This window comes from Ruditapes philippinarum, unplaced genomic scaffold (genome assembly GCF_026571515.1).
Source record: "Ruditapes philippinarum isolate M1 unplaced genomic scaffold, ASM2657151v2 ctg2002_1_1_1_1, whole genome shotgun sequence".
NCBI lineage: Eukaryota > Metazoa > Mollusca > Bivalvia > Venerida > Veneridae > Ruditapes > Ruditapes philippinarum.
In genome coordinates this window covers 39,542-52,593 of record NW_026861522.1, presented here as the reverse complement: position 1 = coordinate 52,593, position 13,052 = coordinate 39,542, and the positions used below count along the sequence as shown (strand labels likewise).

The 13,052-nt window shown below is 33.3% G+C and overlaps 1 protein-coding gene across 1 annotated transcript in view; it reads left to right on the top strand.

Moving 5' to 3' along the window:
• LOC132715922 (low-density lipoprotein receptor-related protein 2-like) overlaps positions 1-12,777 on the top strand; it is a 155,495-nt gene extending 142,718 nt beyond the window's left edge. The window contains 7 exon segments of the mRNA XM_060699036.1: positions 3,405-3,533; positions 5,800-5,901; positions 8,369-8,434; positions 9,026-9,116; positions 10,119-10,203; positions 10,916-11,088; positions 11,482-12,777. Of these exon segments, the coding sequence (XP_060555019.1) occupies positions 3,405-3,533; positions 5,800-5,901; positions 8,369-8,434; positions 9,026-9,116; positions 10,119-10,203; positions 10,916-11,088; positions 11,482-11,671 (836 nt within the window). The 3' untranslated portion in view covers positions 11,672-12,777.
• The last annotated feature ends 275 nt before the right edge of the window (positions 12,778-13,052 follow it).

Below are 13,052 nucleotides of genomic sequence, written 5' to 3'. Positions count from 1 at the left end.
GTAAATTAGCCATTGCCAGCAGTAAATTAGCCATTTCCAGCAGTAAATTAGCATTTTCCACCAAAAGCCTTTGTCGCCAGTATATTAGCCTTTCCACCACTATATAAGTCATTGTCATCTCTATATAAGCCTATGTCACCAGTAAATTTGCCTTTTGCAGCAGTGCCAAACCAGGCTCAGTTTTTAATTTTTAAATTGTTTTTGACCAGATAAAATTACTCCAAACATCAACCAATATCAACCAAGTATATCTTACCAAACAGATATAACTCAACAACAAAAATAAAATACAACAACCAAAACAACTAATTACAACCAATGAATCCTTATCAATTATGATCACCACAATTAAATTCAACCAACTTCAACAAACCAACAAAACTCCCTTCAACTTTCAACAAAAAAGTAAGCGCTACTCACTTTAAGTGTGCCTTCCCTAAACTGATGTCAAATCTCTCCCAAGACTCACATATTTTCTATTTGACATTCACATGTAGACATTTATACGCACAGCAACTAGGTTTAAAAATAAACTGTTCATTGAAATATTATACACTTCAACGTATCGCTGTAGGAAGACATTTACTTGATGTTAAAAATATCTACAGTGAAACTGTACGATTATTCTGACAGCCTCCTACTCAAGAAAACACTCTACTGTTTTCAAACAATATGAATTTTCTACAATGTCCCTTTTCAGGTATCGAGTCTACTAGGGTAATCTGCATGTGTATTGTCTAACACGATTGGCGTTTTGTCAGTCAACTCAATCTTGTGAAATTCAACTTCTGTAGTTCCAGGAACGTCAGTAAAAATATCCCCAAATTCTTGAAGCAACACATTTACTTCTGATTTCTGTTCGAGTGATAATTGATTATCAACATTTACATCTCTGAACGTCTTTCTACCCTGTGTTTCTACTAGTTCTTAAAGATTTTTATCATCGACCACCCCAGTATTTTATTACTTTAGGCTTCTATTACATGTATACTCGCACAAATCCTATCATCTCGTTCTTCGTATTTCTTCAACCAGAAGATTTTTGTGGTACACCCCAATTATATCACCTACTTTTACATTCTAGTCAAACTTGTTAACTTAGTCAAACTTGTTAACTGCTTCACTTACAACAAATGGACCTTTCCATTGTAACATTAGTTTATTGTGTGTTGAAGGCAGGAGCAATAAAACTTTGTCTCCTTTCTTAAGACTTCTTGGTCATGTTTTCTTATCATAATGATGTTTACACTCTTCTTGTGGGTTGGTAAGATTCTCTCTAGCAATCTTGCATGTTTGTTCTTACCTATTTCTCAAATCTAGGACGTACTCATACGTATTATGTGTCTCTGTGTCAGTGCTTGCCATATAGTAGCTCAAATGGTGAAAACCCTTTACTTGACTAAGAAACTTCTCTGTATGCAAAGAGAACCGAAGACAAATATCTGTCCCAATCCTTAGGTCTTTCTTTGCACATTTTAGGATTACAAGTATACAAACCTCTTCCATGAGTTGTGATGTGACCTGACTACCTCAAAATATTTCCGATGGAAAACCTACTATTGCAAAAATATCTAACAATATTTCGGCTATTTTTTCAGTCTCTATTTTTGGTAAAGCAACAGCTTCTTGGTAACGAGTAGCATAATCAACTACAGTTAATATGTACCTATTTCCTTTTTCCTATACAGGCGATATTGGCCCTATCAAATCAGCTGCTAATCTCTGGAAAGGAGTGTCAATATTAGGCATTTCACCTAAAGGAGTTTTCTGAAGTCTACCCCTGGGGATCGTCTTCTGACAAATATCACAGGAACGACAAAATCTAGTTACATCACTAGAATGCCTGGCCAGTGTAAACTAGAGTATATCCTGTCTTAAGTCTTGCATATAGACAAATGCCCACCAACTATAGACTCGTGAGCTAATGACATAGCTCTTTTATGATATTTTATACTAGGAACAACTGTTTGTCTTGTTTCAGACTTCAAATCACCTTTCACTGTCTCAAATATTCTATACAACGCATCTTTTTCTATTTCATATCTAAATTTGTTACCACTTTTTGTTTTCATGATCTTATTTTCTCTCGCATACTGCCACAAACGCTGTAAAGTATTGTCATTAGATTGTTTTTTCTTAAGAATATCTACCGTATTTTCGTTATCTTCGACCTTTCGAACTTTAAGAGGTTTCATTGCTTTCTTCTCTTTTTCTGCCTGTGCTCTAGTATCAACAGATTCTATGTTTATTTTTTCTCGGCTAACCCACTTCTCATTTGGCATAGCAAGTACACTCTGAATATTGCCTAAGACTAAGTCACAAATTGTTGACTCTAAAACCATAGCTTCTATTTCATCCTTATAATAAGGTGTATCAATGTCTATTTTTGCCATGGGTACCAACCTGGCCCGACCATCTATTGGTTTTATGGTTTTGTTGTGATTAATGCTTCCGAGGGATCACTTTGTTTCCAGATTTTAATGGTTTTAGAGTCAGAAACAAAAATCAGAAGTAAATGTGTTGCTTCAAGAATTTGGGGATATTTGTACTGACGTTCATGGAACTACAGATCTTGAATTTCACAAGATTGAGTTGACTGACAAAACGCCAATTCGTGTTAGACAATACACGAACCCATATGCATAAAGGTCAACGTGTTTGCAGATTACCTTAGAAGACTGGATACCTGAAAAGGGACATTGTAGATTATTCATTTGTTTGAAAACAGTAGAGTGTTCTTGAGTAGGGGCTGTCAGAATAATCGTACAGTTTCAATGTAGATATATTTTTTTACAACAAGTTAATGTCTTCCTACAGCGAAACGTTGACGTGTATCATATTTCAATGAACAGGTTTTTTTAACCTAGTTGCTGTGCATATATATTTCTACATGTAAATGTCCAATAGATAGGTGAGTTTTGGGAGAGATTTGACATCAGTTTAGGGAAGGCACATTTATAGTGAGTAGCGTTTTTTTTTTTGTTGTTGTTTTTTTTAGAAGAGAATTTGTTGTTTTGAAGGGAGTTTTGTTGATATGTTCAAGTTGGTTGAATATAATTGTAGTGATCTTAATTGACCAGGGATCATTTGTTGGGTGAATTTTCATAATATGACGCAGAACATCCTGGTGTGCTCATTTCATGAAAATTTGTTGTTTTTTTTAGAAGAGAATTTGTTGTTTTGAAGGGAGTTTTGTTGATTTGTTGAAGTTGGTTGAATTTAATTGTAGTGATCTTAATTGATCAGGGATCATTTGTTTGGTGAATTTTCATAATACGACGCAGAACATCCTGGTGTGCTCATTTCACGAAAATTGTTTTGTGTATATTATATTTAATTGGTAAGCATTCTTAAATATGTATAATTTATAATGATTTTCGTACATAGTAAATTTACTTTTACAGTAAAACCAAGATGCCCGAGGCACGGTGAAATGTGTAGTCACTTATGCCTGTTAAAACCACGAGGATACTCGTGTGCATGCCCGGATGGTACTTCTTTTGATGGAGAAAACACCTTTACATGTGATGCTGGTTTGTGATTTATTTGCATTTTTTATCACATAGATGGAGAATGTATTTTCAAAACAGGACATCTAGCTTTTAAGTGGTCTAGCATTTGAAACACGACGTGGTTCTTTTCCTTACACTGAGACATAATAGTCTGACAGAATTTTTTGGTAATTTTTAAATTATTTAAAAAAATATTTCTGTTTTGTATCATCGTCAAAGCCTGTTGTAGAAAAGTGTTTGGTAAGAATAGCTTTTGGTAGCCGTGTGTTATTGACAGAGGTTACACTTTAAGAAGCATTTCAGACTTATTAAGCCAATTCTTTCTGTACATCAGTGTAACCTCTCCAAAGCGGCCATCAGTAGGACAATAATTTTATTTGCAACGACAATATTAATTCTTGCCAAAGTAGGAATTCTCATCATACTTAAAATCGATAGAGCAAAATCGTTGTCTCCCAAACGTTATTTCTCTGAAGATATAGTACTGAATTGTATTGTATTGCATTTAAATGTATTGTACTGTATTGCATTTTATTCTAGTATGGTTTTGTATAGCCTGGGTTTCAGTCTGTCGATATTTTATGTGCTTCTGTTTGGCAAATCGACAGCCTGGGGAAATACGATTTTCGATCGAAGCGCCACCTAGTATACACCCCGAAAATTACGGGTGTTATTTAAAGAACGATAACTCATGCAACGACAAACAAGTTTCTAAAAATAGAAACGGAATTTCCACGAAGTGACCCGAAGCTCAACGAACAGTTACGGAGTCTCGCTTTCAAAACACCTTTTCCGATTTAAAACTAACACTTGTTGACAAAGTTTATTGCATGATGAGTGAATTTGATCAACAGGTTTGATTAGTTAAATTGGATAAAGTTTGTGAGCATCGGAGAATTGTGCTGGACGCAATTAATAATAGTAAATGGCGTCAAATTTTCAACACACTAACAAAGTTCTATGCTCCTGCGTTTATGAATAAATTATGCAAATGAGCCGCCATGTTGGAGTTTCGGTAAGCGTGTTGGAAATTGCTACCTGTTCGTTTTGAAAGCTCGTCCTAACTAACAGTTTCCTTGAATGTAGGAAAACTTGGTTTTGTTTGATTGCATATTGAATGATAGGTATTACAAAATAAATGTAATGAAAATCGATCAATAAATAATTGTATACGAGCGTTATAAAGTCAATTTAATTCATCAGAATAATAAGGTTCTGTTGCAGGGTATCGGTAAAAGACTGACTTTTTCCCGTTTTTTGAAATTTATTTGAACACGGAGACAATTTTTCTCAAACAGGTTTATGAATATACTTTACGTTGCAACAGAGTTTACCGTGTGTCCACTCCTTATTTAAATTGTCTGAGAAGTTAAATCTGTTTGTTTACATGTAAATGTGTACCGTCATTTTGACCGACTGGAATAAAAACCACCATGACGATGATAATACCGGATATGTAATGAAAATTATGCCGTGTAGTGCAAAGTTTTGGACATTGAAATTAAAATTAACACTTACGTTGACTCAAACTGTTCCTTGTCAGAAAAATTGAAACCGAAAGTAGTGGTTGATCTAGAATTTAATCGAATAAAATGGGTGGGATTTAACCACCGCGCATGCCCTGTGCGAACGTATTGTTTACATCCGGTCGTAGCATAGGGTAATAGTGCAAACTTTGTTAGTGCAACATTCATCATCTTTGCCTCGATTTCGATTTAGTCATGTAATTTGTTGGTCACGTGCTAATCGGTCTATTAATAGGTTAATCATTAGCCGATAATTACATGGGAAACCCCGCAGGTTTCCCCAGGCGTTGATACTATCAAAACCAGAGATGTTGCGTTATCTATGACGATCGAGTATGATGCGCGTATGTTATGAATAAGCAAAAAATATCAACGCCTGAATCCCAGGCTAGGTTTTGTATTGTATTTGTTTGTATTGTACTGTGATGTACTTATTGTATTGCATTGTATTGTAGTATTGTTTTGTATTGTATTTGTATGTTTCAAACTGTAATGTACTGTACTGTAATATTGCATTGTATTGTATTTATTGTAGTGAAGTTTAGTGTACTGTACTGTATTGTTGTATTGTGTTGTATTGTACATAATCTCAACTATATTTTGTTCAAGTTCAAATGTTGAAGCATTCTTATTCTACAAAGAGTGTAATTGTTAAATTCGTCAAGCCGATTAGTTTATCTGTTGAAAAGAGAATATTCTTGTTTTGTCAACATCAGTTTAAGTTTGGTTGTTAATGTTTGTTGTCCTTTATTCATAAATAGCCTCCGAGGTAGAGAAATGGGCACCTAAGATATGCGCATGCTGGAACGGTGGTGAATGTATCTTGTTTCACAATGGAACACATTCCTGTATATGTTTGCCAGGTAATCTCTATATAAATTTGTTTTGATTTTAACTCACGACAGTGTTGGAGCAGTATCTCTAGACGCTTGACAATCATGATCACAAAGGAGATCTAGTAAAATATCGCTCTTTTTCGACAATTCTTGCATTTTGCATTAAAGATCATATACAAGAAAAGCATTGATGCAAAGCATCAAAGGGCGTCCAAGCAAGAAATGCAGCAGGTGAAGATGAACTAGTAGATATATGATGACAAGATATTCTTATAAACTTTTCAATGGTTAATTGGTTTTTACCAGAATTGTATATCACTTATGAATGAACGGACGAAAGACATTGTTCATTATTAGCTATGCTAGAGATTAGAATATTACTTGTAATTTCCTTATGATCATTATTATTAATAGCAACGGATATACATGATTGTATACAATCATTTATAATCCATATGTGTTATGCATGATCAACACCACACTTGTGTAATTGTCCCTTATTATGTTATCGCTATTAGCAAAGACACCCTCTTAAGGTATCTGTTCACACTTAGTAACAAATATGACACTGGTTATATTAACATGTTGATCATGTCGAGCATAATTGTTTATTATACAACAATTGTAATATCTATTTTAATAAAAAAAATTACAGATTTTATGAATATTGTTTTCTTTTCTTTTTTGTGTTTTATGTGCTATTTTAATACTGAGTTTTTACGTTTACTACTATTTTAACAATTCAATTGTTATATTGACCGACGATTATAAGTCAAAACTTAATAGAAAAAAGTCAGTAAATTATGGTTAATCTTTCAATATATAATATTGTTTATTCTTAAACCATATACATGTACATTTGTATTTTTCTTTATCATTTTTTAAATTATCAATCAATTGAATAATTCATAAAATCTAATTTGTAACTTTACTAAACACGAATAACAAATTAAATAAAATGTTTCAAAGCTGATAGTGTCATATTAATACCATAAAAATGTACCTTTTTTCTCAATTATTGTACATATTTATTGTTTTTATCTCATATAGATAAAATAAAACACACTATTGTTGTTGTTTTTTTTTTCGAATTGTATGTTCATGTATAATAATAATAATAATCAATAAATGTGAGAGTTGGTCTGTGTTTATTAATTATTGTAACCAAACTAAGTGACAAACATTCATTTTGGAAAAAAAGCTTATTTATCTGTAAAATATTTGTTCTGTTCTGTAACGATATCAAATATCTACTCCAAAAACGGGAGAGACCGGACAATAAACGTGTGGTACTATTCGCCGGTCACTAGTAAATCCCGGTCAAAATAAACCAGGAGAGACCGGGAATTACCGATAGGAGTACATCCCTCTATAAATAGATTTTCGGAATATTTAGGTCATCAACTCATCATTCTATTTACAGCTTTCGGATACATGTACATGTACAACAATAACATACCATAATAACCCACTGTGTACTACAAAATGATAAATAAAAATACTCCGAAGAGCGGAAAAGGTTATTTCATTTGAAAATGTTTGCATTGCGAAATTCGCCATTTCGCTATTCATTGTACATATCGCGACATTTCATTTTTAATTAATAATCAAGCACCCTCATACCGATCGGAATGATCGGCTTTTATCATGACCGACTAAAAGGCTCGAGAAGTTGCTGTCGCCCTTTCACAAAATCTGATTTCATTCCATATAGGGCGCCGCGCTTCGGCGCGGCCGCCAATAAATCGGTGTCCGGAGATGAATTTGCCGTCAAAAAGTGCATTTTTTGCGGATAAAAAGGTGAGATGATAATCATTCAAGCGCCTTGTCCGGTATATACTGAAATACGATATTTAGTGTGGTGCTCCAACATTTGTTTGTCTCGATCTGTTTGCGCCACTTAAAAATCTGGTCAGACAATCGCGTGACTATGCGAGAACGTTTTAATATGTCTATTTATGTAAATTGTTGCATGATGGTTAGTTAACAGTTTATTTTACATGATCAGATACGCGCTTTAATTGCTTGGAGATAAACTTTATTTAGACTGCGAGTGCGAGTCTTAATTACAGAATATGTGATAGAACCAAATCAACTTTTCTTGTGCGTTGTATTGTCATGTTCTATCAAATGATATTTCTATTTTATTAAGAAGCGTTTTCTTTTATGCACTACTGGTAAATTGTAATCACACCCTCCCCGTTCGTAAATTTCTTGTTAAGGGCACCACTACGGTATGCAATCTCACCGGCACTTTTCCTGGCATTGATCTAAAAGTGCGGGGACATATGGAAAGTAAAATTCCCCTGCAATCCACAACCCTTCTGTAGGGGTAGCTTGGCCGTGATTGCAATTGACTGGTGCATTTCATAATATACTTTTAAGATATGTGCATAGCTCTTGCTGAATTATGATTAACTGGTGTGTATTTCTAAATGTATTGTTCTGAAAAAAATATTAAAACCTTATATCAAACAGATATTTCATGTTGCAGGTTTTAGCGGCAACTTATGTGAGCATGTCGAACCGAAGAAACTTACGAGTGAAGAAGATGTCCCAAGTAATGTTATCTTCATCAACAAAGATTGCAACTTAATTCATAATTATGTTACATGGATTTTTTTGTTTAATTACGTAGATAAATAAAATATCAAAAATCTACTACGCCCTCTAAGCTCAAAGCCCGCTTAGCTCAAAGGCGAATTAATCGAATTCGTAATCCAGGGGTCGCTGGTTTGATCGTCGGACAAGGCGAAATTTGTCCTTGGCAAATCATGTGGGATTAGTAGTCGGTCACTTGCAGAAATTTGTAATTACTATTACTGGTTAGTTATCCAGGTAAGTCCCCCGCCGAGGTATGGTCTAAAATGTGTTAAAATCGGCGGGAAAAGACGTACAAACTAATAATAAAATCTATCATCATTGAATGTTCAACAATTCCATTTTATATATATACATTGTATACTGAAAAATATTTGAACCAAGTAATGTTGCACTTGAAGCATTTACCGGATACAAGATTGATCAATTTAGCAATTAACATATTATTCATTTGTTTATTCAACTATTTATTCATTCAATAATAAATAGTTTATTTATTTATATCATTCGTTTATTCATTTTTATTCAATATTTTTTCATTTTCTTTCAGGACTGTTGGCAATAGTTATACCTACAGTGGTTGTGTTTATTCTTGGTGCAGGATTACTTATTGTTGTTCTTCTGATTTGTAAGCGAAGACGGTATGTTGTCTTAATATCTGCTATTATCACAATGCAAATAAGTTTCTAGATTTTCAGCGGGTTGACACACACTTTATACTAAAACAGTATTTACCGCCAAAAATACACTCCCCAAAGCGCCCCGCATGGCTCTGTAAGAGCATTGTAATATGTCTACCAAGCAACAAAATGGCGGACGCCCGTCGCATCATTTTTTATTAATCAAGCATTTAAATTTTGCGTGGATTCTAAAAAGTCATTTCGCGATATTCACATATTGAATAATTAGAATTTACAAATGTTACTGTTGATGTTATTTGTTAATTTGAAATAAACGTCTTGCGGTTATATTTTCTTGTAAATCCCGCTACAGCCAGTATAACTGATAGATGAATACATTTGTGTATATTGCATCCTTCCTTTAGACAATTTTTCTTTCAAACGTGTTCCCGTAACTTTACAATAAATGCCATTATTTAGATCGAAAACTAATTTTATTCTCTCAATACCAAATTACTTTCCTTTATTACTACATTGTAATTTGGTTTCTTTATTAGAAAGTATCTCCATAACTTTCCCGTAAGATATTATTAAAGACATGTTTTCTTGAATTCAAAAGCTATTTACTGTCAATTGATTCCAAGCTTTACAACTTTAACTAATATGCGAAGATTAGTTCTTCCTTCTTCCTTGTTGCAAAGATTAGTTCTTCTTGTTGCAAAGATTAGTTCTTCTTTCTTCCTTGTTGCAAAGATTAGTTCTTCTTTCTTCCTTGTTGCACGTTAGTTTTCTGATGATAATCGCAATATGAAATTCACATGTAGTTAAGATAGAAACCTTCAGCATCGCCAAATACTGCAAAATTGAAAACGTTTAAGGCTTTGTTTGATTTCACGGGAGTGATATGTTCAAAGAACTTTCCACGCCATCTAATAATGGCTTCAGCAGAATTCGACGAAGTCGCTAAAATGCTTTTCTAATCTTTTTCAATGAATACAAGTCTTGTAAATATCTGTTTGTTAGGAAAAAGTCAGCAACCACCGTGGCTTATTCTAATGGAGAGCATGTTGAAATCCCAGCAGCATTTTCCGTTCCTCCAGCATCTGAAGTAAGTTTGTTTGAACAAGGAAAGATAAAGGACTTTTTTACCTTTATATGCAAATTTGATTGGAAAAAAAATTAATGTATGCAACAAATTTGCAGTATCCAATCATATCTCCTAGCAAATGCTTTAAATACTGAACAGAACAGAAACATTTTATATTTAATAATTACACGAGCTTTCTCAGCAATTGTAAAGCTATTATTCTTATATTTATACGAACCCATTATAAATTAAACTTATATGGTAGCATTAAAGACAACTAAAAGAGTTGCCTTTTATCACAAAAAGCCAGATAAATGCATGAAATATAATTCATGATTACTGTACAGTGCGGTTCTCATTATTTGCCGATCCCTAACTTTGTTTTCGACCTGACCGCAGTATGGTATTGAACAACATCACATCATGTTTATAATATTGCATGTGTATAAAGATTGTGGTAGCTGTAATTTGTCTGACCATTATTCCAATTATTATAGTGTAGATGCTTTAAAACAGCTATAGACGGTGCTCGGGAGCCTTAAAGATATTGCATTTTAATGTCTCCCTTGCAAACAAAATCAGTAAACCGATTAATCGAATTTCATTTCATCCCCTTGATACCCGGCTCCTCTCCTACCTTTTCTTTGCAAAATTGTTAAATAATCAAGTAAAACACATGTATCCATAATCAATTTTATTTACGGAAGTATGTTAAACGTGTTTTAATTTGCAGGTGCAAATGGTGGCGGATGATCCAACGCCAACCAATTTCTGTAACCCTTTGTACGAAACTTGTAAAGGTGAAGATCCTCAGTCGTTCATGAAAGGCGTGCAGGAAATATCCGTGCCTGATGAGGATTCGGATCATTACGCTTCAGCCGGCAGTGTAGCTAGCATATATCCTTGGTAACTAATCAAGCAAAACCATTTAAAGCTGTAAAAAGCACAACGTTTGTCATGAAGCATTGTTTTATCGTGTCCAGGAACAGACCTAGAGAAAGATTTTTTTTATTTTCTACGTTTCTGTTGATTCATACATTAATCTTTAGTGAAACAATTAGTTGAAACATATTTTATTGCAACAAATACATGTAAAATATTACACAAATGATAAGCATATAATAGAAAGCAAATGGGTTGGGCAACAAGTTCAAGCAACATTAGATTAAGCCCTTCCCTGTGGACAATGAGACAATGCCGTACATATTAATGTTTGTTGGCGCGCGTTTAATATTAAATAATGCATTTGAATTTATTTTCTTTTCATGTTGGATTTTGTATCTTACATTTACATTACAGTAGCGATGCTAAAAACAATGAAAGCACCTATATCACGCCTACTAAACACACCAACTCAACAGACTTTGCAAGTTTAGTGGCTGGAAGTGAACCTAGGCACCTCGACGCCGCAGAGGATCATGGGAGTGACACAAATGTTCTCGTTAAACAAAGTGTAGATGGACTTACTGAAGAGGAACATCAAGTATAGATAATACACCTCACCTGTTTATACACCACAAAAACATGACAAATATTTCATCTAGACAAAGTGATTTGGTCCCCATTTTTGACAAACACTTTCTTTGTTATGATGGCCGACTTTCTTTAGGCATCATGTAGATAATTCATTGCCAATAGGTGATTAATATTGAGTTTGCAATTGGTATTACAATAATATATTCCTTCTGCAAATTGATCAAGCTATGCTTAAGAACTAGTTTTTACTTAGTTGCAACTACGTCAGATAATTTTAGTCATTTTGGGGGGATTGTGTTGACTTTATACACAACATAGTTTAATAAAGAGTCTGTCATAATACCATCAGACATAGCAAATTTGCTCAACCTTAACATTTTTCTTTCAAAAATACTGTTAAATACATAATACCATGTTTGATACTTATTCTCAATATGTTATCAGAACTTGAATATCAAACTTTTTGTACCAAAATGTAAAGCGATTCCTATCGGGCACAATTTTTATATAACTATTGTAAACTATTTTCTTAATTTATACGAAAAAAGTTTACAGGAATATGTGTTTAACACACGGATATGAAAACAATCATTATTATTTCTGAAACAGCTATCAAACGCCTCGTCATCAAGAGGTATTTCCTTAACATGTATCAAGCCCCAGGTTTCGTGACGCAAAATTTCAATAAATAAACATGGAGAGTGTTGGTTGAAAATATTTTTCATTCAAACAGTGTTTTTAAAAGCTTGTTTATTTCATGTTTTCTCTTGATTTATACAGACGTTTATATGCATAATATGTAACTCATGACAACAATTCAATAAGAAGTATCTCTCGAGTCTAATAACTTAAAAAGGCATGCATCAAAGAGCCTTACTTTTACGATTTATTTCTTTATGCAGAAACATTTATTGATAACATATTTATTTAGAATTCTAAGACACTTTTCACGAAATAGTAACTTTTTTCAATTGTGACACCATGTATATTTCACTGTATTTATTATTTTTCTCCCCGATTGTATTGTACACTTAGATTATTTTGTGTAAGTTAAGAAAATATGCATTTTGAACCGTTATGTATAATCTAGATATGTAAATATAGTATAAAAACTTGTAACTTTACGTTTTTATTTCCCAATGTATATCAACTATTTCTCAACATGATAGTCATATTTCCAATGTACAAGAAGTTTTTAATCTGAAGAACTGAAAATTGTGCTGTAAGTTAATTTAATTTCCATTTACTTTTGTAATTAGAAAAACTAAAGTGAAATGATTACTAAAGTCTTAGGATACTTCCCATTTCATAAATAATGATAATGTCAAAACAATGCAGAAACACGAGTAATTGTAATTCAAAGTATACATACTACTTTGATATAACATAATGGA